Here is a 25,178-nt window from a genome sequence, read left to right on the forward strand (position 1 = left end):
TTACTGTATTAGATTTATATTCAGAATGAAGTGCATGCCTGTTTATTGGAAGAGCTACCATGGTATGGTATAGTATGTTGTTTCTCTCTTTACTAAAATGAGTACTTTTTCTTATAAAAGTTGCTGCCTTCTAATTACCCCCTGGAGTAATTCAAAATATCTCAAATGCTATTTGACATGTACATTTATTAACAGTAGAAATATTTACTTAACAATTGCTTGTGCTTTTAAAACTTAAAGGAGAAGAACAGCCAAAGCTTTTCTTGTTGTACTTTCCCTGTGGATTACTGAAGTCCACTGTCGGCTAACGTCACTCAGACAGTTCGGGCTGGGGAAAGATCCCAACTTCAAAGTTGGGATCCACCCCAGAGTCTGGAGGAGCACCTGGCTCAGCCTCACAGTGAGCCGCTGAGAACCTGACTAAGCTGCTCACTCCCCCTCCACAGCGCCAAGTGAGGGGGGCTGGGGGGGGGGGGGCTGAGCAGAGCAAAGACAAGAACTCAGCGGTCATGTGATTTCTCACCCTTAGAGTCAGCAGGGAAAAGATGCAGCTTCGGACCAATGCTGCATCCACCTATGTAAGTATAAATAGGGAAAAAAAGCTCTACTTCTCTTTTAATTCTAGGCACATATTGAGGGTCCATGCACACAGGCTTAAAAAAAATCGCTGCTCCTTGATGAGTTTAGCGTTTTGCCTGTAGAAGCAACTAATGTTATCCTATGTATTACTAGCAGCCTCCTGCAATTCCCAGCATATAACCTAGGCTAGGTTCACACTATTGTAAGTTTCCCTGTAGCCACATTTGCACAAGCACAGTAGCCCATTTATTTGATTGGATTGCTGTACTTGCTGTACTAATCTCCAATCTCTCATGAATGATTCAATGGCCACTCTGGAGGGCCAAGGTAGAGAGCTGGATAATCTCAAAGAGGAAAATCTGCATTTACCGGTATATGCCAAGCCAAAAGACCTGCAGATCTGGTCAAGACGTAGCAATCTTCGCTTCCATGCTATCTCAGAAACATTCCTAGCCTACAAGCCACCATGACCACCTTTCTAAAGGAACTCATCCCCTCCATTTCAGTCGAACGTATGGAGTTTGATCGAGTACACTATGCTCTGGTCTATCGAACACCCATCATCAAGTTACTGTACTAAAATACTAAAGAGAGCAATTTGCAGGCTGTTGGCACCCAAGAATCCTTAAACTTCCAGAGACAAACTTACCAAGTTATTGCTGACGTGGCTCCTTCTACAATCACCAAGAAAAAGGAAAATTAAACCATCATTGCAGATTCTGCAGGAACATCGTATACCCTATATCTGTGAAGTTACGTTTCCTGTTCACCTACTATAATCACCAATAATACGGACACATTACGCACCACCGTACCTGACATCCAAACCTCCAGCTAGTCACAGCCTCTGTGTCTCCAGTCCAACATCCTTCAAGCTCAAGCTCCAGATCCCCTGCATCTGGAAATGGCAGACCTACTCGATTCCTACTTGACTCAATATCAAGGAAGCATCACACCTTACTGAATACTCCTTCTCAAAGGTCCGATACAGTTTTTATAAATTTGAACTATGTTTTCTTACTTCTTCATCCTAGATCCTCTCAACTGAATTCTACCTCTCTTTTCTACTCACTCCTGGTTGTCTCTATTTGGAGCATTGCAGACTCATCCCTTTCCATCCTGCCTCAGCTAGGACCAGGAACAGCTAACATCTAAATTCTCACTCTAAATGGTGAAATTATGTTTTGCGACCTTTAATGTTAAGGGCTTCAACTCCCACCGTAAGTGAACCACTGCATTCCGCCATTTTTGCTCACTGAAAGCTGATTTGGTCTACCTACGGACACACTTTTCCCAATCTTCCTCATCTAGCTACTTTAGCCCACACTACCCTCAAGTTCATTTGGCCAACACCAGCACTAAACATAGAGGAGTACTCATTGCCTTTAGTAAGGTTAATAAGTTTAGGTGTAGCAAGGAGATTAAATGTCCCTTGGGTTGCTACTTACTGGTAAAAGGCCACCTACAAAATCAGGAGGTAATTGTTGTCACTTATTATGCACCAAACAATAACTAACTTCTGTTCTTTACGCATTTATTTACTTTAGCCAAAGCACATCAAGTGGGTACACTCATCCTCTGCAGAGACAGTAATCTTGCAATTCAACCAACACTTGATAGGTCTATCATACAATTGGTAACATCAGACTGGTTACCCCAATTTCAAGCTTTGCTAGCACAACCATCTCTGACTGATTGTTGGAGAAAATCAAAGTCATCAAAGATTATACATTCAGCTCCACTCCAAACTATACTTTTTCCAAAATAGACCATTGTTTTGTATCGCACACCAATCTTTCACTACAGTAGCTGTCCCATGGTCGGATCATAGTGCAGTGATCCTTACTTTCTCCTCACTGTGGGCAGCCCCAACCAAGCGCACTTGGACGCTCAATGATTCTCTGCTGTCAAATGAATCCTCCAGTGATTACACTCATTGCTCTATCCTAGAACAGACCATAAATTGTTGGTTAGGTGTGGCTGCAAAAAAGTGATATTAAAGCTTCAGCTTTTTTTTTTTTAAATAACAAACATATTATACTTATTTGCTCTGTGCAGTGGCTTTCACAGAGCAGCCCCCTCCCCTTCTTCTCGGGTCCCCCAACCTGTATCCCCCCTCCCCCCCCCCGCGATGAATAGTGCCCACTGGTGTTTAGAATTTGTGGAGAAAATCACTCAAAAATCACTTTGGGACTTCCATTATCTTTTTTATATGAACATTATGTTTTTATGAATTCATTATGACCTATGTGTGATGTAATCTTTATTCACATTAGCGCGGCAATTTCTTTTTAATTTAACGTTTATTATACAATTTTGGTCAAATTGATATTGCCAGCCGCTGTTATGTTTAAATCCTTTCAGCGCAATTTTCTTTTTTGAGTTTAGAGCCCCCAGTAGCAAGTCACTTGCTATGGGGGCACTGCTGCATGCCCCGATTGATGTGTCCATAAGACCCATAGATCCACAGCTCTGCCTCACCCTCCTACTCTCTCCTCATTGGCTCACTGCCTGTGATTGACAGCAGTGGAAGCCAATGGCTCATGAAGGTAAAAACCCTTCAGCCTTTACAAGCACTTTAAGATTACTTTGTCTCTTAAACAGGAAATCATAAATCGCCCAAGTGAAGGCAATGGCCTTCAAAAGATCCCTGACTATATGCATTACACTATAGCTAGATTGGACTACGTGTGACCTTAACCGTGTGCTGTTAGATTGGACTGTGAAACAACTGCACCAAACAAAACACAAAGTTAAAAGCAATTTGTCTTCCTACTGGAACACATTCTTTAGTGACCCAGTAAAGATGCTAATCATCTCTCAACACTCTATTTGGATGATGAGCCCTTCCAATCTATGCAGGCAGACATTCTTCTCTCTTCCCTTAGGTTACCACACTTGCAAGAGGGATTCAGGGATCTCTTAGAACAATCCATAGGCACATTTGAAGTGCTAGCAGCCATAAAAACTTTGAAATCCAACAAGAGACTAGGTCCACATGGGTTCACTATGACATAGAAGAAATATGAAGTATTAGAAGAAATATGCCTACTTGCTTGCTCCCCTACTAGAAGAGTCCTTCAATGACTTGCAGGAATTCCGACAGGAATCCCTACTGGTATCAGTTTGCATGATTCCAAAGCCCCACACCAATGACACAAATTTTCGTCTTGTATCATTGCTCAATGTCGACATCAAATTGCCAACAAAAGTGCTTACTTCAAGGCTTAACACCAATATCAGACAACTGATCCTTAAGGATCAAGCTGGCGTCAAATTTTTATACCAAACAGGAGACAATGCGCGCCGAGGCATGCTCCTGATTGAAGCTGCAAAACATCATATTAGTCAATTTATGCTGCTGTCACTTGATATAAGGAAGGTGTTTGACTCCCTCTCGTGGCCCTATCTATTCCACCCCCAACAGAAGCCGGGATTTGGCCTAAAGTTTTGTAACTGGATAGCCACCCTTTATTCACCTCCTATGACTTATGTTATGTATGCTGGTTATAGATCCGCCACCTTCTCCATTTTCACAGGCACCAGGCAGTGATGTCCTCTCTCCCCTTTGTTCTTTGCCCTCACCATAGAGCCATTAGCACAATGTACCTGAACTCATCCGGACATCACTGGCCTTAATGTAGCAAGATGTTATCACAAATTGAGTCTGTCTGCAGACAATATTGTTCTGTTTATCATTAACCCCATCTTCACACCTTCCAACTTGACTGCTTTAGTGAACCAATTTTGCAGGTCCCACATATTAAACGTTTCCCTACCACAGAAACAGGTAAGTAATTCTACAGAACACACTGGGAATCCAAGTGCCTTGTATACTTGGGAATCTTCTTCCTATCACTCCCTTTATGCTCCTGTTTATCCTCCTCTTCTTAGTAAACTCAAAACCTTATTAGCTGCTTGGAGGGACTAGCCACTTTCTTGGCTTGGCTGCATAGCGTCAATCAAGATGACATACTTGCTGAAAATTCTTACTTGTTCCAGGTGTTACCCATTAGGATCCCAAGCCGATCCTATGGGGACTTCAATAACAACTCCTCATATTTATTTGGCACCACCGAAGACCATGAGTGGCTAAACAACCCTATTAGACTCAGCCTCGGGGATGCCTGGGGGCCCAACATTTGCAAAAGTGTCACCAGTTGGCGCAATTGGCAGCTCTCACCAAATATCACACTACAGCTAAAGTACCCCTCTGGGTATCACTTGAAGAAGGACTTTGCTTCCATACTGATTAACAACCTACTATGGATACTTCCACGCTATAGATCCTCTCTGCAGAACCCATTACTTTACATTCCCTAACTATATGGGATTCCTTCAAATATTCCAGAGAGTCCTGTCTCCCCATTTGCCTTTAAAGTGTTACTAAACCCAGGACTCTGCATTCACTCTATTTGGTCTCCCACAGTACACAGAACATGGAAATGCAATTATTTTAGTAAATATAAACTGCTAAATACATCTTCTCATCAGCAGTTAGAGCAGTCTTGTGACTTCTATCAGTGTTCAGCAGAGCACTGGTTAAAGTTTGTGGGGTGAGTTTTCTTTCTGCTCTACGAGGATGCAAAACCCTGACCTCTGTCTGGACAGTGCTGACTGGCCTTGTGCTGATCACATGCACTCTCCCAAGAAAAAAAACCTCTCTGGCAGTACACACCAAACTGAGCATGTGCAGAGTGTCTCCGCACTTATCAGGTGATAAGAGGGGGATACTGGAAGAAGTGGAGGATCAGAGAAGTCAGGTTCAAACAGCCTTTTTACACAATGCAGAGGATTAACCCCTTAGGTTCCACAGTGAATATATCAAGGATGATTTACTACATATACAGACTGATTTTACTGTTGTGGGTTTAGTAACACTTTAATGTCCCTTCTAGGCAATCCTGCCTCTCTGTCAAGATGGGAATACCCACATGCGTTTTGGCACTGGATAGACATATAATTGACTGACGCATTGCTTCTTAATATCCCTTGGTCCTAAGTCATTCCATACCTTGCAAATGAATAATAAATTGCCTTGAAATTAAACACTTCAGTGTACAAGCTTAGTCCCTGACAAGGGAATGACCCTGATGCCCTTTGAAGGGCATTGTTGTAAGGATTCACACTTCTGGGCTTAATCTCCTTGGTATTCTCTCAACCTATTGCTTGCTCCTCACAACCTCATCACACCTATATGCGGAAATAGGAATCGGATCTCAACATTACCCTGGAGTCACAACAATGGCAGTAAATCTGGGAAACCACTAAACTGTGCTCCTGCAATGTACTTGCACTTGAAACTAACTATAAATTATTGTAGACCCAACTTGAGTTGCATGTTATACTCCAAGACATGCAGGCACCTGCTTTCGTGGCTGCTCAGAACCAGACACTTATGTCCACATATAGTGAACTGTACAACTGTTCATGCTTTGTGGACCCAGGTCTATGATATCTTGAAAGTTCTTTTTGGAGTGTATATTCCGATGCTCCCTGGAGAAGCACAGCTCAACTTGAAACCAGATGGATGTCAATTTACTGTATATTAACAAATTTTTACAGCATTTTTAAAGCTTCTAAACAAGTTATAGCTAAAGCTTGGCTGTTGGATTTTCTTTATTTGAAGGTAGAAAAATACAAAGTTCATTGGATGACAAGCTAATTCATTTGTTCATTCTAATGACAAGCTAACCACTAAACATACTAACATCATTTCCACAAAACCTGGAATCTGTGGGCCTCAAAGCATATGCCATCAGATTGTGACAGCTCTTTGCTAGACTTATGAGAAGCAACCCCCCTTATTTGTTACCAAGATGGTGCCTCTGCTATGCTCCACTCTACCTCTCTATTCTTCTCCTCTTTTCTATTTCTGATTTTTCACTTTTCTCATTACTTCTACAGGTGTTCCCCTGTAGACTTAAGTTGAAAGCTAGAAAGAGCCCCAAGATTATATATTGCTCTCTCCTTAATATATTCTGCCATTTTGAATCATTGAAAGATGACAATTTGACAATTCTATAATGTTGGCCTGCATGCCATATTTGTGTGTGTATATATATATATATATATATATATATATATACACACACACACACACAGGTGAAACTCGAAAAATTAGAATATCGTGCAAAAGTTTGTTTATTTCAGTTATGCAACTTAAAAGGTGAAACTAATATATGAGACAGACTCATTACATGCAAAGCAAGATAGTTTAAGCCGCGATTTGTTATAATTGTGATGATTATGGCTTACAGCTCATGAAAACCCCAAATCCACAATCTCAGAAAATTAGAATATTACATGCAATCAATAAAACAAGGATTGTACATAGAACAATATCGGACCTCTGAAAAGTATAAGCATGCATATCTACTCAGTACATGGTTTGGGCCCCTTTTGCAGCAATTACTGCCTCAATGCGGCGTGGCATGGAAGCTATCAGCCTGCGGCATTACTGAGGTGTTATGGAAGACCAGGATGCTTCAATAGCGGCCTTCAGCTCTTCTGCATTGTTCAGTCTCATGTCTCTCATCTTTCTCTTGGCAATGCCCCACAAATTTTCTTTGGGGTTCAGGTCAGGTGAGTTTGCTGGTCAATCAAGCACAGTAATCCCAAGGTCATTGAACCAGGTTTTGGTGCTTTTGGCAGTGTGGGCAGGTGCCAAGTCCTGCTGGAAAATGAAGTCAGCATCCCCATAAAGCTCGCTGTGGAAGGAAGCATGAAGTGCTCCAAAATCTCCTGGTAGACAGCTGCGTTGACCCTGGACTTAATGAAGCACAGTGGATCAACACCAGCAGATGACATGGCTCCCCAAATCAACACAGACTGTGGAAACTTCACACTGGACTTCAAGCATCTTCGCACTGGACTTCAAGCATCTTGCAGTGTGTGCCTCTCCATTCTTCCTCCATGCTCTGGGTCCTTGGTTTCCAAATGAGATCCAAAAGTTGCTCTCATCAAAAAAGAGGACTTTGGACCACTGAGCAACAGACCAGGTCTGTTTTTCTTTAGCCCAGGTAAGACGCTTCTGGTGTTGTTTGCTCAGGAGCGGCTTGACAAGAGGAATATGACATTTGAAGCCCATGTCCAGGATCCGTCTGTGTGTGGTGGCTCTTGATGCACTGACTCCAGCCTCAGTCCACTCCTTGTGAAAGTTCCCAACACTTTTGAATGGCCTTTTCCTGACAATCCTCTCCAGGCTGCGGTCATCCCTGCTGCTTGTGCACCTTTTTCTTCCACACTTTTCCATTCCACATAACTTTCTATTAATGTGCTTTGATACAACACTTTGGGAACATCCAACTTCTTTTGCAATTACCTTTTGAGGCTTTCCCTCCTTATGGAGGGTGTCAATGATGGTTTTCTGCACAACTGTCAGGTCAGCAGTCTTTCCCATGATTGTGATTCCTACTGAACCAGACTGAGAGATCATTTAAAGGCTCAGGAACCCTTTGCAGGTGTTATGGTTTAATTAGCTGATTAGAGTGGGACACTTTGAACCTAGAATATTGCACCTTTTCACAATATTCTAATTTTCTGAGATTGTCTTCTTTACATGTAATGAGTCTATCTCATATATTAGTTTCACCTTTTAAGTTGCATTACTGAAATAAATGAACTTTTGCACGATATTCTAATTTTTCGAGTTTCACCTGTGTGTGTTTATATATATATATATTTATTATCTTTGAATAGCTCTGTACTTACTGCTTTAAAAAATAATAAACATCTACTGAATAAAAAAAAGACAGGATAAAAGACACAAAGTTAGTGAGTTTAACCAGTCTCCTCATTGTGCTTCTTCTCCTTCAGTGTCTAACCACATGCAAGTGACCAGGCTATATTGCATATATTTTGTAAAGAAACTAAAGTCAATGACCTGGTACTGCTGTCTGCAAGGGATGTCTGGATAACAAAACTTTACCACAATTACAAATCATTGAATGTGTATTTAGGCATACTGACATACTACTGTGCCACAGTTACCACTTTTGTATTTCAAATGTGTGTCTGTAGGCATTTGCCTTGAGTTCAGCTTTAAATTACTAAATGCATACTTAGATACTATATATTGTATATATTATTATTATTATTATTAATAGCAATTTCTAAATGTCTGTGTTGATATGAATTTAGCTTAGATAGCAGTAGTATATTCTGGGGTTGATTTACTAAAGGCAAATAGTCTAGATCTTGGGGGGAAGCTCTGAAATGAGTGGAAGCTCTGCTGATTTCTATCATCCAACCATGTGCAAACAAAATTGCAGTTTTTTGTAATTTTCCTTGCATGTAATTGGTTATTATTTGCAAAGTGAAGCTTTACCTCATTATCTAAGCTCTTGCAGTGCACAGTATATTTGCCTTTAGTAACTCAACCCCTTTGTATCTGGCCGAAGCAGCCTCTGGGGTACACATATAACTGACTAAGGACTTTAGTAAAAGCATCATTGTTTTTTGAATACTGCCTCAAATACAACCAATTTACTAAAATAGATTCTGCATTATTAAGCTTATTAAAATGGCAGTACAAACTGTAAGGACAATATGCAAAGTAACTCAAAGCAAACAGTAATATTTATACCGATTATTTTAAAAGTGTCTAGGGAACACTGAGAATTGCCACAATGGGGCATTGATTTAGTTGTGATATTCCCAGATCATAGTCCTCTGGGTTTGTCCCACTGTAGGCAACAGAAGCTGAATAGAGAACACCACAGCATGATAACAAACAGAGAATCTGAAGTAGACACTGGTACCAAGTTAGAACAACCAGTGGATAGATAACTAAAAGGTACTGGAGTTCAGAACCAGAACACCAGTATATCACAAATAAACAAGGATTAGCCTTCAAGCTGAAGTCCCATCGCAGTGCAGTGATTGGTGTTTAACTGGTGCCTACCATCCTAGTGTAGTGATTGATATTTATATCTGGTGCCTGGTGACATCAGAGACAATCTACCTAATGGTGTGGCACATGCCCTATAACAAAAGTGCTAGGTCAAGTCAATGAAAAGAAAACAAGAAAAAAAAAAACAGACTGACCAAGGAAGCTGTTTTGATCATAATAAAGAAATTGCTGGCAAATGTTTTCTGAGGTTACTGCACTTTTCACCTCATCATGACTCTATTGAAGCATATAAGTGTCTTCATTCATGCGACAAAAAATACAGGTTGCATCTAAAATGAACCACGATGTGTATCTGCTGCAATCTGTGAATGCAACTGGTATATTGTAGTATTTAACCATACAACACGCTACAGAGTTCTCTAAAGAACAATATAAATGCAGGTGTGTAAAACAAAGTAACTTTTTATAGATCACTTAGAAGTATTTAGTTAGTTATCATAAAGAAAGAGGAGATGTTTAAGATCATGATGAAAATGAAAAAAAAACAGCTTTCAGCACTAGGAGAAGCCTAATGTTTTCCAAAAGCGACTGCAACAGTACACAACAACCATATTCTGTGCCTCAGGCAACAGAAGTGCTTGCAAAGTAAAGATATTTTAGCATCTACTCTAACATATTGTATATAGTAAAATGATTCTTACAGAGAATTCATAACGAGGAATTGTCTCGTAGTCCAGCGGTACAGCAACTCTTACACGGATATCTGCTTTTCCTTGGACAGAGGTTGGAGAAATGATGAAATGGTTGGAGTTGTTTCCTACCAGGTAAACATCAAAGGCACTGTTCACACCCTGTGTAAAAATATGAAAACAATAAAATGTGATTATAAATGAAAAGCACAATATATGGTCAATAAACATACTAGTCAACATGATTTACTTAAATTAATTCATACACATTACCACTACTTTAGTAGTTCCTTCCTTACTACTAACAACCTTAGGATGTTGAAGACACACATCTAGAATGCAGGTATGTAAAGGAAAAAAGTGGCACAGGACAGTCCTCAGTGATCGGAGGGATTTTACACTCTTTAGTATAACAGAAGGTATTTTTTTCCTTATTCCAGTGTTTTATACATTTCCAACATAATCATCAGAGTACAAATAGTTATTTACATCACTTATTGTCAAAATGGATATTACAAACTATTGTCCCTAAAACAACCTTTAAACACACAAGCAAAAACTACCAATATTGTATTGGAGAGTGGTGGTAGAGAAGCCACATAAATAAATGAAAAACATATTAGCTGCATGCAACTTATGATCCAAAAAATGCAAAAATAGTCCTACTCACTAAATCACATGAAGATATACTAGATTTGATCAAAATTTCTGCATATTATAGAGTATCGATTTGATTGTAGGGGACCTGGTAGAGGTGGGAGACCTATAAAAACTATCCAATCCTCCATTCAGATTCACTTTCAGATAATTTACTTTCAACCATCCGTGTACTGTTAAAAAGGTCTGTTTTTGAAGACATTGCCAGATCTTTAGAGCTGCAGTCCTCCCGCCTCTGGGAAAAAATTTGGTTCAGACATCATTTGAGCACTACTTCTCCTATCTGTGCATTATGCTTGCTCACAGAGTAGACATACAGTGTAGCTCATGGGTCTACATTACTTAAGATTTCATAGGGGACAAATAGATTTTCTCTCAATTCCTGTTTTGGCTATGGAATGGGAAGTAAAAGGAAATCTCTCCAATGGGACACAGATGGCACAAAAAAATAACAGGGGTTTTAACCCTCCTTTACTCTATCCAAAATTAAAAAAATAAGAAGTAGTACAGGACTGGTATTCATAGACCATGGGCTATATGCTGCTACCTTCACATGATTGGACACTGACAAATACTATTGCCAAGGCCACACCTAAAGTGCACCCATATAACCCCATCCAGTCTGCAAGGCTCCAATTTTTTAAAAAGCAATAAGGAATGATCAAGACACAGGGCGGAGAGACTTGTTTCCTATACTGTACTCCACGATAAGCATTTTACAAGAAAGTCAAAATTCCTATTATTCGAATCATACTGTGCATAACACAGGACTGACATTCATAGACCATAAAACATATCAAAGTAATAAAACTGAGGGGTGGGCAACGACACAGCAAACTGGAACTGCCAACAGGCAAACTAGAAACAAGGTTTTAAAGAACCCAAACAAAATACTCAGATAACAGCTTGAAGCACCTTGTGACTGAAGCTCGCATCAGCTGAGACCTGAACTTTAATCTGGTGGAACTTAGCAAACAAGTGGAAAGGAGGTCGAATTGGGGGAATTACTGTATAAGGCCAACTCCCTAGAGAAAAATCCTGATAAGGGATTGCAAGGCAAGAGGTTTCTGGAAGAGGATGATATGGGGCAGAAATCTGTCCCTTGATGATATTCAGGAATAGATGCAGGTTGAGACCAGATAAATGCCCACATATGAGTGATAAAATACTTCTACTCTTTAGAGTTAGGCTTCTGTCCTCGCAACATGGAAAGAAAGCCTTCCATATGCAATTGTAGGTTAGAACAACTGAATTAGAGATACATCTTATCTTTTAGGTATTGTACTACATTTCAACAGCCAGGTCCTTAAAGCGAGCAATTGAAAAGCAGGGAGGAATAGGGTCTTGGGTGAGCAAATCTAGTTTGTTTAGGAAAGGCCAAGGCTTGTTCACCAGAAGTTTGAGTATGTCTGTGTACAATGTTTTTCTAGGCCAATATGATGCTATGAGACTGCACAGCAGTCGAGGGAGTATTTTCAGTGTAGTAAAGGTATAAACCAGTTTGCATTGAATCCAAGGAATCACTAAAGCATCTACTGCACAGCCTAGAGGTTTCCAGGTCTTGACTGCAAATTTGTTTAGTTTGTTGAACCTGGAGTCCATATCCAGCTTTTACCACCTTTGATAGAGTCTTTGAAAGACCTCATGGTGCAGAGACCACTCCCCTGTTTCTAGACATTGACGGCTTAGGAAATATGCTTGACAGCTGTCCACTTCCAGAATGTGGATGGCTGAGAAAGCTGGAATGTAGGTTTCTGCCAATGAGAGCATTAAACTCATGCCATTTAGGGTTGCTAAGCTTCTGGTGCTCCTTTAATAATTTATGTATGTTCCAATTAACTTTATTTTGGTGACCATGTAGAAGAGAGGAGCAAGGTTAAAGAGACAATCTTATGGCTCTCAGTACCAGGTAGTGGTACATGGGTAGTTTTAACACCTTAGGGGACCATGTTCCCTAGACAGTCAGGGAATTGTAAACTCCACTCCAGAGTTACCTCACATCTGTTGTTACCAAGTCCTAAGTCCTGCGAAGGAATCATTTTCCCAATTCCAGGCCAGGAATGGAGATTCATCATCTCAGGGAGATCTTCGCCTGAATGGATCAAAGCATTGAGTGATCCAAGGATTGGATCTGCTTTATCCACATCTTGAGAATTGAAAGTATCTGGAGTGAAACTGAGCAAATAAAACTGCCTTGAAGGAGGCCACCATAAGTGAAAGAAACCTTATGCAGAATAGAATTGAGGGGTGTCATTGTGACCTGTGGATTCGAGATTAGACCCAGGTACTCAGGACGATGTGAGAGCTGGTGAGCAGATTGTGAAAAGTTAATTATTCAGCCAAAGTCCAGTATTGTGCAGATGCCTCCATTTAGTTTTGGGGCTGTAAAGAGGTTTGAAAAGAAACCTTAAAGTCATTCTGAAGGAACTGGCACAAAAGCTGGTGCAAATCGGTCATCAAATCTGCATTTCTTTGGTCTGAAACCGGTAGAATGGAAGGTAATAAAGTGATAAAGGGGCAGGGATGGAAATTGTATTTTGTACCTCTTTGATATGAGAGATTGGACTGAGAGCCCCAGATGTAGACTGGAGCAAAGACCAACAGACATCTCCCCACTCCAAGGAGTGGGGTCACTCCTTCGAAAGGCTTTTAGGAAAGCTTGGTGGGCCAGGGTTTGCAATGGAGGGAAACATTAAAGCCTTGGGATGGAGGTTGATACCTGGGGAGAATAAAAATATCCCTTTGAGTAGAGGTAGAAGCAGAAGGAAACTTGGGTTTTTGCATTTTTGTGTGGTAGCCTCGGTTACTTTTTTGACAAATTTGTAATGGGATTCCCTGGAGAGGATTCCCCGGAGTGTTCTGCAGACCAAGCTTTTAGCACATATGTACAGAGATAAGAGAAATGCATTAACACAATACACTAGGGCTGAAAACTTTAGTTGTGATTGTTTTAAGAGAGCAAGGTCTTCATAGACAGATTCCTGGTCTCTGTTCATGCATCTTGACCAGTTGGTGATAGTCTGGCAAATGGACAGATTTCAAAATGACAGCTGCAGGGATGAATCTACAAGAGCAGGGCCTGTAAGAGGGCTTCAAAATGCCTATCAACAAAATCTGTAAAGGAGGGGACATCCTCAATAGGAACTGTAAGGAGTTTATTGATAACTGCATAGCAGGATTCACTACCAGAAAAGATCATTTCATTTTAAAATACATTTCCATAAAGATCAGAAAAACTCTTGGGAAGAGTATACAATCTTCAGGGCTGAGCCAGTCCTCATGAGGTGCACAATGTGGCGGAGGGGGAAGGGGCACTGTTTTTTTTTTTTTTTTTTTTCTGTAAGGCAGATTCACAAACAGTAGCTGCACTGAATGCACAGCTACTGGTATGCACTGGGAGGACACAGTGCTGAAGCATTTTTTGGGGGGATAGAACTTTATTGAAATGTCACAATTGTCACATTGGTGTTGAAATGGAGCCATTTCTGATGCAGGCCACTGTGTTGAAAAAAAAAACGTATTTTAGGCAGTGCTTTTATTAGCATACATCACAGCACCACAGTGGTGTGCACCTATGCCATAGGAAACAAAGCAATCTACCTTGTCTTTCATTAGAACTATGCTGGGATACGCTTTCCTTTGCATTCCAATGCCTTTAAAAGGCTATTTCACAGTGTGGGTGTTTTTATTTCTTTTTTAACATTTTTGTGCATGAATGTACTCTGTACTTGTTCACCTAAGGGAAGATGGAATCTGGGTACCTTTTTTCCAAATTGGGCTACTAGATTCAGATAATTACCAGCCTACAAACCCCCACATCCCTTTTGGGGGACAAGATGTAGGGATGAGGTCCTTGTCCCCTCAATATTTGGAGCAAAGCATGTTGTCTGGTATGTTTCAAGTAAGAAGGGGAAGCTTGCCAAGTGTTTTTCTGAATGGCCTATATGTATTATACATGGTAGAGTTTATTATACTCTGTCGCAGTGTATTTTACTGTGAGTGTCCAGCTGTTATTATGGACAAACAGCTGCATGTGGTGCTTGATAAATTATAAAAATAGCACAGGTGTTTTGCCAAACTATGTTTGCTTAGTATTGTTATTTGTAGTTTTGTTGTGTTTTAGGTGGTATACATAGTTTTATAAATACATTATTATGTTTTACAGAACACAAAAAGAATATTCAATTTTAGTGTGTTGTCTGCAGAACTGGTATGTTATGTAATGTACTCATTCTTTACCTTCAAAACAGAAACCATTATCTTGTTGCTCTTTGTTCTAGTTGTTTTACCACATTTTACTTTATATGGGATGGTTCACTCATCATGAATTTAGGGGTTAGACATGCACATACTGCATAGTACATACACTTCAATTAGAGTTTGTGCTTATTTAAAATGTGCTACTTCACAATTGATTTGTATTTGTGTGAGAATTAGCACAACCGCGGAGCAACCTAACCGTTTGGCATGAGTCGACAGGGGGGGTTCCCACATGGAAGAAAAAAATATTTGAAACATATTTTAAAAATATTCTTCCCAAACATATTGACATATATTTGCAATGCTACAATTTTGGCCATATTCAATATATTGCAAAACATATTTCAATAAATAAATATTATATATATATATATATTATATATATACACTGCATGTTGAAATGCGTTTTTATTACAAAATATATGAAAAATATTTTTCAAAATACATTTCAAATATACTGTGTGTCTTTAAAAATACAACTCTACATTTTTGGAATGCATTTATAAATATATGTAAAATATATATGTTAAAATTGCTTTTTTATATGTTAAAAAACAAATCTGAAGAATATATTTAAAAAATATATATTTTTAAAAATATATATTTTTTAAATATATTCTTCAGATTTTTTTGCCATATGGGTTGGGAAGGGGATCTTGTGTACTTATGACACTCAATGTGTGTCTGCAGCCGCATATACACTACATGAAGTGTACATGCAGCATATACCATTTAGCTTTTTTATACACTATTTACAGTAAATTCATTATACTGCTATTTAGCAAGCAAAAAAAAGTTATCAGAATTGTAAAAGAAAGATTTAAAGCAAATGATCTAGTGCCTTTTTGTTTAGAAGTTTTCCCTTTTCATTACTAAGTACCATTCATGTATACTGAGACCATTAACGTGAAAGTCTTAATTTATTGACTTCATTGGAAGTTTCTGAATTGATAGACCAGTTTATTGACATATCTTTGTCTCCGGAGATAACATGTATTGGAAGTTGTGTTAGGTGGATATGTGACATGTGAAGCACTTTAAATGATTTGTTCAGCAGTGTTAAAGCTGTAGACGTACTCTATAATTATGGATGCTGCAGCATGCATTGAGAAATCACAACTCTGTTCCGAATTCTTTGTGACAAGGGCAGGGGCGGACTGACCATTTGGAAACTCAGGCCCGAGTGCCCGGGGTCAGTAGGGGGCCCCATGAGATGCCCCTGGTACCTTTTTCATAGGCTTTTTTGAGTTTGCGCAAGGACGCAGGGGCCCCATAATCCCCTATTGCCCAGGGGCCCCATGAGTTGTCAGTCTGCCCCTGGACAAGGGCTGAATAAAACCTAGAGCCTGAATTGCTGAAGAAATTTATTGTACCTTCAAACTGCACTACTGTCTAGCATATATGGCTGTAAAGATTTTATTATTATAATAAGGCTAAAAACTTCAAAGTGTTCAAAGCTGTTCAGACTAATAACATTTGTTTTCAATAGGTTTTCAATAGGTTAAGTTGAAATCTAAAAGGAAATCTGCAGGCCAATGAGCTACTTCAAGGACGGCATGTGTGTGAAAAGTAAAAGAAAAACATCTGACCGCGCTAAACAAAGTATAAGGAAGGAAAAAGGTCACCAAAATGTATCCATGCAAACTAAACATTTTCAGCCATACAAAATAAAATTGTGACTAGCAGGTGGATCAGTATGTGGTTTTAAATGTACAGTTGTGCTCAACAGTTTGCATACCCTGGCAGAAATCGTGAAATTTTGGCATTGCTATAGATAATAAAAATGATCATGCCAAAAAACTGCCATTTATTAATATATAGTTGTTTGGCTCCTTTTTAAATCATAATGATAACAGAAATCACCCAAATGGCCCTGATCAAAAATGTACATACCCTGGAATGTTTGGACTTGGTACAGACATACAAGGTGAGAGACAGGTTAAAATGGCAATTAAAGGTTCATTTCCCACATCTGTTTCTTTTTAAATTGAAATGAGTGTCTGTGTATAAATAGTCAATTCGTTTGTTAGCTCTCACATATATCCACTGAGCAGGCTAGATACTGAGCCATGGGGAACAGAACAGAACTGACAAAAGACCTGCATAACAAGTTAATAGAACATTATAAATATGGAAAAGGATATAAAAAGATATCCAAAGCCTTAAATATGCCGATCAGTACTGTTCAATCGCTTATTAAGAAGTAGACCTATTGGGGATTTCTTGATACCAAGCCAAAGTCAAGTAGACCAAGAATGAATGCAGCCACAACTGCTGGAAGAATTGTTCAGGGTACCAAGAAAAACCCACAGGTAACCTCAGGAGAAATAAAGTGCATCCAGAAAGTATTCACAACGCTTAACTTTTGCCACATTTTGTTATGTTACAGCCTTATTCCAAAATGTATTAAATTCATTTTTTTCCTCAACATTCTACAAACAATACCCCATAATGACAAGATGAAATGAGTTTGTTTTGAAATCTTTGCAATTTTTAAAAAAATAAAAATAAAACCACATATACATAAGTATTCACAGCCTTTGCCATGACACTCAAAATTGAGCTCTGGTGCATCCTGTTCCCACTGATCATCCTTGAGATGTTTCCACAACTTGATTGGAGTCCACCTGTGGGAAATTCAGTTGATTGGACATGATTAGGAACAGCATAAACCTGTCTATATAAGGTTCCACTGTTAACAGTGCATGTCAGAGCACAAACCAAGCCATGAAGTCCAAGGAATTGTCCGTAAACCTCCGAGACAGGATTGTATCAAGGCACAGATCTGGGGAAGGGTACAGAAAATTTTTGCAGCATTGAAGGTCCAAATGAGCACAGTGTCCTCCATCATCCATAAATGGAAGAAGTTTGGACCACCAGGAGTCTTCCTAGAGCAGGCTAACCCAGCCAAAATAAGCGATGGAGGGAGAAGGGCCTTAGCCAAGCACCAGATGGTCAGTCTGAAAGAGCTCCAGTATTTTTCTGTGGAGAGAGGAAAACTTTCTAGAATTCCAACCATCTCTGCAGCACTCCACCAATCAGGCCTGTATGGTAGAGTGGCCAGACGGAAGCCACTCCTCAATAAAAGGCAAATGGCAGCCCACCTGGAGTTTGCCAAAAGGCACCTAAGGGACTCTCAGACGATGAGAAACAAAACTCTCTGGTCTGATGAAACAAAGATTGAACTCTTTTGCCTGAATGCCAAGCGTCATGTCTGGAGGAAACCAGGCACCGCTCACCACCTGGCCAATGCCATCCCTACAGTGAAGCATGGTGGTAGCAGCATTATGCTGTGGGGATGTTTTTCAGTGGCAGAAACTGGGAGACTAATCAGGATTGAAGGAAAGATGAATACAACAATGTACAGAGACATAATTGATGAAAACCTGTTTCAGAGCGCTCTGGACCTTAGACTGGGGCGACGTTTCGTCTTTCAACAGGACAATGACCCTAAGCACACAGCCCACATAACAAAGGAGTGGCTACGGGCCAATTCTGTGAATGTCCTGGAGTGGCACAGCCAGAGCCCAGATTTGAACCCGATTGAACATTTCTGGAGAGATTTTAAAATGGCTGTGCACCGATGCTCCCCATCCAACCTGATGGAGCTTGAGAGGTACTGCAAAGAAGAATGGGAGAAACTGCCCAAAAATAGGTGTGCAAGCTTGCAGCATCATACTCAAAATGACTTGAGGCTGTAATTGGTGCTAAAGATGCTTCAACAAAGTATTGAGCAAAGGCTGTGAATACTTATGTACATGTGTTTTTTTGCAGTTTTTATTTTTAATAAATTGCAAAGATTTAAAAACAAACTTCTTTCACGTAATCATTATGGGGTATTGTTTGAATGTTGAGGAAAAAAATGAATTTAATCCATTTTGGAATAAGGCTGTAACATAACAAAATGTGTCAAAAGTTAAGCGCTGTGAATACTTGCTGGATGCACTGTGCAGGCTGCTGTGGAAAAAGACGGTCTGGTTGTTTCAAGGCGTACAATACAATGATACTTGAACAAAAATGAGCTGCACGGTCGAGTTGCCAGAAAGAAGCCTTTAATGCGCTAGTGCCACAAACATGCCTCACAGCTTTTGGCACAGTGAAATCTGGAATGACAAGACCAAAATAGAACATTTGTGGTGTCAACCAAAAGTGCTATATTTGGAGAGGGGTCAACAAGGCCTATAGCAACAAGAATACAACCCACACTGTGAAGTATTTTGGTGGCTCACTGAGGTTTTGGAGGGGTGTGATCTCTCAAGGCACAGGGAATCTTGTGAAAATTGATGGCAAGGTGAATGCAACATATTATCGGAAAATATTGGCATACAATGTGCGTTCTTCTGTATGAAAGCTGCGCATGGGATGCTCTTGGACTTTCTACCATTACAATGACCCTAAGCACAAGGCCAAATTCAATCTCCAGTGGTTACATCAGAAAAAATTTGAAGGTTCTGGAGTGGCCGTCACAGTCTCCTGATCTTAATATAATTGAGCCACTCTGGGGAGATCTCAAACATGTGGTTCAAGCAAGTGGACCAAAGACTTTGCTCGACTTGGAGGCATTTTGCTAAGAAGAATGGGCAGCTATACCACCTGCAATGATTTGGGACCTCATAGTCAACTATTACAAAAGACTGCACACTGTCATTGATGCTAAAGGGGGCAAAACACAGATTTAATAACTAGGGGTATGCAGACATTTGAACAGGATTCATTTCATTTGTTTACTTGTTGCCATGTTTTGTTTTATGATTGTACTCTTCTGTTAGGACCTTATGACCAACAGTTGAATATGAATCTCATAAGAGATACAAGAAATGTGATTTGCCTGCTCACTCATGTTTTCTTTAAAAAGAGAACATACTGTATATTACGAATTCTCCAAGGGTATGCAAAATTTTGAGCATAACTGTAACTGTATCCCTACTGCCCCTCTCCCTTGGACCATCCTTTATTGATCCTACCGCACAGTTATATGTACTGCTCAATATATTTTAATCTACTGTCCATTTTTTCTGTTGGTGAGAAATGTCCATGTGGAAAAATATATTGTGTTTTCTATCAGACACTTGTTCTCACCCATTTATATTGTCATTGTTTATTGTACTGAGAAGTTTCTCTTTTGCTATATATATTATGTAAGGGAAGTTGATCTGGCCTTTACAAAATTTTTGAAAAACATTTGCTGGCCCTCACTCATTGTTATGTGCAAAAAGAAAAAAGAAATCATTTTGATTCACTTCTGAACACTCTCAAGGGGCCAAGCCACACCACTGTTTCCTCTGCAACTGGCTTATATCTATCAAGGGAAACTTGTCATTGTTGCCATTTGCTACTGCAGTCTAGGGAGGATTTAACCCGTTGTTGCCTCTGCCCACCCCTTAAACCTCTTGCTCAAAACCTGCATTTCATCTTGTGCCTTAAAGGGGTACTGCCCAAGTTGAATACCACCTAAAGGGATAGTGCCTGTGCTCACATAAATCCTTTTGAGGGACTTTCACCTATTTCAACCACGGAGATCTGAATTAAACTTTGCTTAAACTTTCTAAGAGTAATAACTTATTATTTACCCGCCTATAATTTTGTGCTACTTTACTGTGCTCATACTTGACTCTAATATAAACAAAGTATCAGTTCACTCTAACCTGTGTGTGAGCCTATTTTCTGGGAATATTGAGCGAGTTTACTCTGGCCAGTATGGTATGGTGGTGTGAGCAGGGGTTGGGCTTTCAGAGTGGAGTCAAGAGGTACAGGGAGCCCGAAAAAAAACTCACATCAACTACACATCAATGAGCAATTTTTCAGTTATATGTTTATGTGGAATCATCTGACACACAGGACACATTTTCAACAGACAACTGGAAAAAATCACTCAACAATGCCACCCAGTTCACACTAATTCATCTTCTGACATAGCATACTAACACAACCGCTTGCTAAGTAAACTCCCATGTCTTTATTTCTGAAAAACCGCAATATCATATGAATAAAATGCAATAAATTATCCTCAGAACCTGTGTAATTAATCTGTGTTTGAGTTTAAAGGGATGAGATGGTAAATCTAAATAGTACTGGCCATGTGAACAAGCTTTATGATAATTTTCAACTAATTAGAAGCTGCACCTAAAATTCAAATCATAAAACGCAGGAGCTGGCAAATAACTAAATACACATTAACACATTGTATAGCACATACACTGTATTACTGAGCCAAAATATTTGTAATGCTTTTCAGCCACATTTTTGACTGTATTATTGGCACACTGTATAGCCAGAATAGCAAACCCACAAATCACTTTACCTTCTTGGATCACTGGCTTGCTTACTTAAGTATGTCAAATTTCTGAGGTCATTCCTTTGCTCCCTTGCTCTTTTAGGCTGACTAAGCAGCCTATTGGTAGTTGGGTTCAATTCCCATCATCATTATCTGCACAGTTTGTATACCTTTCCCATATATACAATCCTGTTTCCAGCCACATCCTGGCAGCTTAAAGTGCATCTCTAGCCAAAGCAGAAATGTCTCCAAAAAAAGAGTACATTTGGAACAGATTTCTCTATTGGGAAATTTCCCCAAAAGAGGATGTGAAGGTCTGCAGTAGGGACACAGACAGCAATAAAACTTGACAGAGGTGCTAATGCTTCTCTACCTTATCTGAAACAAAACAAATATTTTTGTACTATTTGTAAAATCTTTTTTTGAAGTCCGTTGAGGGAAATAGAAATTCACTGTCAGATGACATTGCAGCCTAGAAGAGAAATTAATGCTGGCAACTGTTGGCCAGCACAGGATAACCTCAATCGCAACCATCATGCTGCAGTTTTTTTTAGCAAGGTAGTACTGCAAGCATGAAGAACCTGTGCCCTTCAATGGACTAAAAAAAATAAATAAATAAAAAAAGATTTTACAGTAAGTACAAAGATTCTATTTTCTTTATCATCCATTGAGGGATACAAGACTTCATAGACTGTCAGGATGTGCAAAAGCAATCCAATAAAGAGGTAAGCATCAAAGCAACAAGGGCTAACAGGCTCAAGAAAAAGTCAACAGAAAAACAGAGAACTAAGAAAAGAAGAAAGTAATCTTGGGCCTCAGCACCACTGTGACTCTATGCAAAACCAAAGCAGGATGGCAAATCAGCCCTTAAGACAGAATATCCCAAAGATCTGGCAGTGCCCATGGAGTATATGCCAGGTGTCTGACCAAGTCGGCATACCACATCTGTCTGGGTCAGTCTGGATCAATAAGGATTACCAGGAAACAGGTTAAGGGGTAGAAAGGCATAGATCAGAATGTACAGATTCCAGAGAGTTACAAGAGCATCCACTGCTTCTGCTAGAGGACTGTGCTAGGAGATACACTTGTACAGTTTGTTGTTGAACCCAGAGGTCAGGAGGTCTACAACTGGCAACCCTCTCAATTGAAACACAGGTCCTGGAACAAATCTGGGTTCAGGGACTACTCTCCCATGTCCAGGTACTGTTGTCTGCTCTCTAACTAAATCCAGGTTAGATGATCTTCCAGCAGGATGGCTTACACAGAGACAGCCTATTTGTCTGTTAAGTCTAGGATGTTTGTCACAAGACATTATTTGGTTTAGACAACCCCTTCTGCCCCCACAATTACATTGATTAAAAGGAAACTCATAGATTTGTTATATAAAAAGAAGTCAGATGTAGAGCTCAAAAACTATTCAACCACCAAGAAATTCTTTGGGAGCTGGAGAGTTTCCATCGAGCGCACCCTTTCCCAGCCTGAACTAGCAGCTTTCATGTCATCTTTCCATTTTACTGTGTGGTATCTTAAAGTAGACCTTTCCAACTCCATTGTAAAATTAAAAATTGACTGTTGTTTTTTCTTTATTTTCCTCAGTGCTGCCAGTGCTTAGTTTGTTTTTGTGTGACTTGTTTTTGATCACTCTTACACTGTTGTGGGGAGAATGGGGTATAGTCTCAGTGTCCTTGGCTTAAGACATCTAGTACATACCTTATAGCTAATAGTTTACCTTGTAATGGGCGTGTCTCCTTCAGGTACAACAATTACCCTATAGTTACTAGATATTTTGCATGGATATGTAGTTATCACAGTCATTGTGATGCAGCTTATACAGTTATGGTATTCTGCTATCTTGTAACCTTATTTTAAAACTGAATAAATACATTTGCAAAAATAAAAAATACATGCTTCCTTCCATTGACCAAGTCCCCTTCACCAGCAAGGTGCTCAAGACTCTTTCCCATTCTAACAGACTGGCATCCCTCATGAGGACCTTCCAGAAGATGGGAAAAAAAGGACTTCCCAGACTGCAGAAATGGACTGGCAATCACTAAGTCAGGGACAACTTCACTGGACCCAAAGGAATGGTCTGTTCTAGGACTTGACAGACTTGTCCCAGAAGAACAGAACTGTGTTGAAGCAGTCTGGAGTAAGGATGAGCAAATGAGACTTCCTGAAAAAGGAGGCTACCAGCAACTCCAGGAATCTCAAGCACAAACAGAGTTGGCTGAATCCTGAACTGCAGGGCTCAAATCTGAGATCTGAGAGTATGGTGTCTCCTGTAGAAAACACTTTGGTCTCGGGTGTCTAGGAGTAGACTTGACAGAAGAGAGGCTGAAGCGTAGGACCATGAACTTGTAATGTCCCACAGCCAATAGTAGTAAATGTATATAAGATGGAATAAGTACATGTAGGAACACATTTCTGATGTACACAAAAGGTCTCCTTTGGAATAGGAAAATGATTACATGCCCAATACTGGCCTGACCTAAAATGTAAAGCTATTTGATACCCGGTACTCAGAGGGGGTTGACTCCACAAAGAATGCAAGACAATCACACAGGAAACACCAGCATTTTAAATGGAGAAAACCTGCATTCAGTGGCCAGAGGGAACAGCTATATTGCAATTAAACATCTTTGGCATGAATCTACCAGCAGTGATTGATAGTAGAACAATCTGCCAATCTAACAGAAAACATCAGAGCTAAAGAAAACATGTATGCTGTTCTGAGGACATTAGCAAAAAGTCATGATGTTTGAGAGAGGAATTATCCTGTACTGGTCAATGGCTATTTTGTTGTACATTTCTCCTGTAGGCGTAGAATTCCTATGTCCCTCAGCAGGTGAGAAAGGGAAAATATTTTGTCTAAAGGTAAACCTAAATTGGCTTCTAACCAATCTGACATTTCAGTTTGCAACTGTGGGCATATCTAGCTGTGGTACAACAATAGACTCTAGATCATTCTGGGACATTGGCTCTTGTGTATGGTTCTATGCTTTGCATAAAATGCTGTAGTGATATAGATATGGGAAATTAGCTTTCTGATAAAGGTTATGACATCAAGACCTTTCTGTGAACAATGACAACAAAGCAGGAAAGTTTGAAGGTCAGTTTTTTCTTAAAGTCCTCTCTCAAAAAATCATTTGATCAAAATGAGCCAGTGTCGTTATTATAACAGCCAAAAACCCTTTGGAGCATTACAGCTTGTTCCAATGGCATTCAACACAGTGTACCTCCTAATGTAATGGCAGTTTTTCCAATTTTCCCCCAGAACAAACTCTTTTGAGTAGGATTGGTCAATTAAATGCCCGAGGAAGCACTAATGGATGAGAGTGCCTGAGCGTAACAGCAAGGAGCAGCTGAGAAACTCTGAATTTGCTCTCAACTCTTCCACTTTAGCCAAAGGAACGTACAGGGCTATAAAAGGCAAAATCACTGAGCTACAGCATAAAAAAATCATTTCATGAAGAGTGAACAGGCTCCATGTATGCACAAGGCAAAACTACATTATCTATATCCTGTATGCCCTGCACTTTAAAGCAGCACTAGAAAATGTCTGTTTTAGTAAAATACAATGTTATTGAACTAAGCATAACACATACATTGTGCATTTACTAGGTAGATGAAACTTAGATTTGTAGGTGTACAATAGTGTTTTAACATTGAGACAATACAGGCCTATTTTAATGACTAAAGTTGTAATCGCATAAGTATAATTTGCATACTAAGTAATGTGTAATACTCATAGGTATTTATTATGTCTCACAAAGATCATTATAAGAAAAGCCTAAAAAATATCAGAACAAGAAGACTTTTGCATGCTCACAGGTTCAATGCAAGATGTGTATTAGCACACAGGTGC

The 25,178-nt window shown here is 39.6% G+C and overlaps 1 protein-coding gene across 3 annotated transcripts in view; it reads right to left on the bottom strand.

Moving 5' to 3' along the window:
• CDH23 (cadherin related 23) overlaps nucleotides 1-25,178 on the bottom strand; it is a 1,300,862-nt gene that overhangs the window by 611,180 nt on the left and 664,504 nt on the right. For all 3 annotated transcript variants that reach the window (XM_089677099.1, XM_089677097.1, XM_089677098.1), the window contains exon 12: nucleotides 10,135-10,284. In XM_089677099.1, the coding sequence (XP_089533225.1) occupies nucleotides 10,135-10,284 (150 nt within the window). The remainder of the gene's footprint in view (nucleotides 1-10,134; nucleotides 10,285-25,178) is intronic.

This window comes from Staurois parvus, unplaced genomic scaffold (genome assembly GCF_062004578.1).
Source record: "Staurois parvus isolate SC_StPar_1 unplaced genomic scaffold, SC_StPar_1.0 ptg000177l, whole genome shotgun sequence".
NCBI classification, from domain to species: Eukaryota; Metazoa; Chordata; class Amphibia; order Anura; family Ranidae; genus Staurois; species Staurois parvus.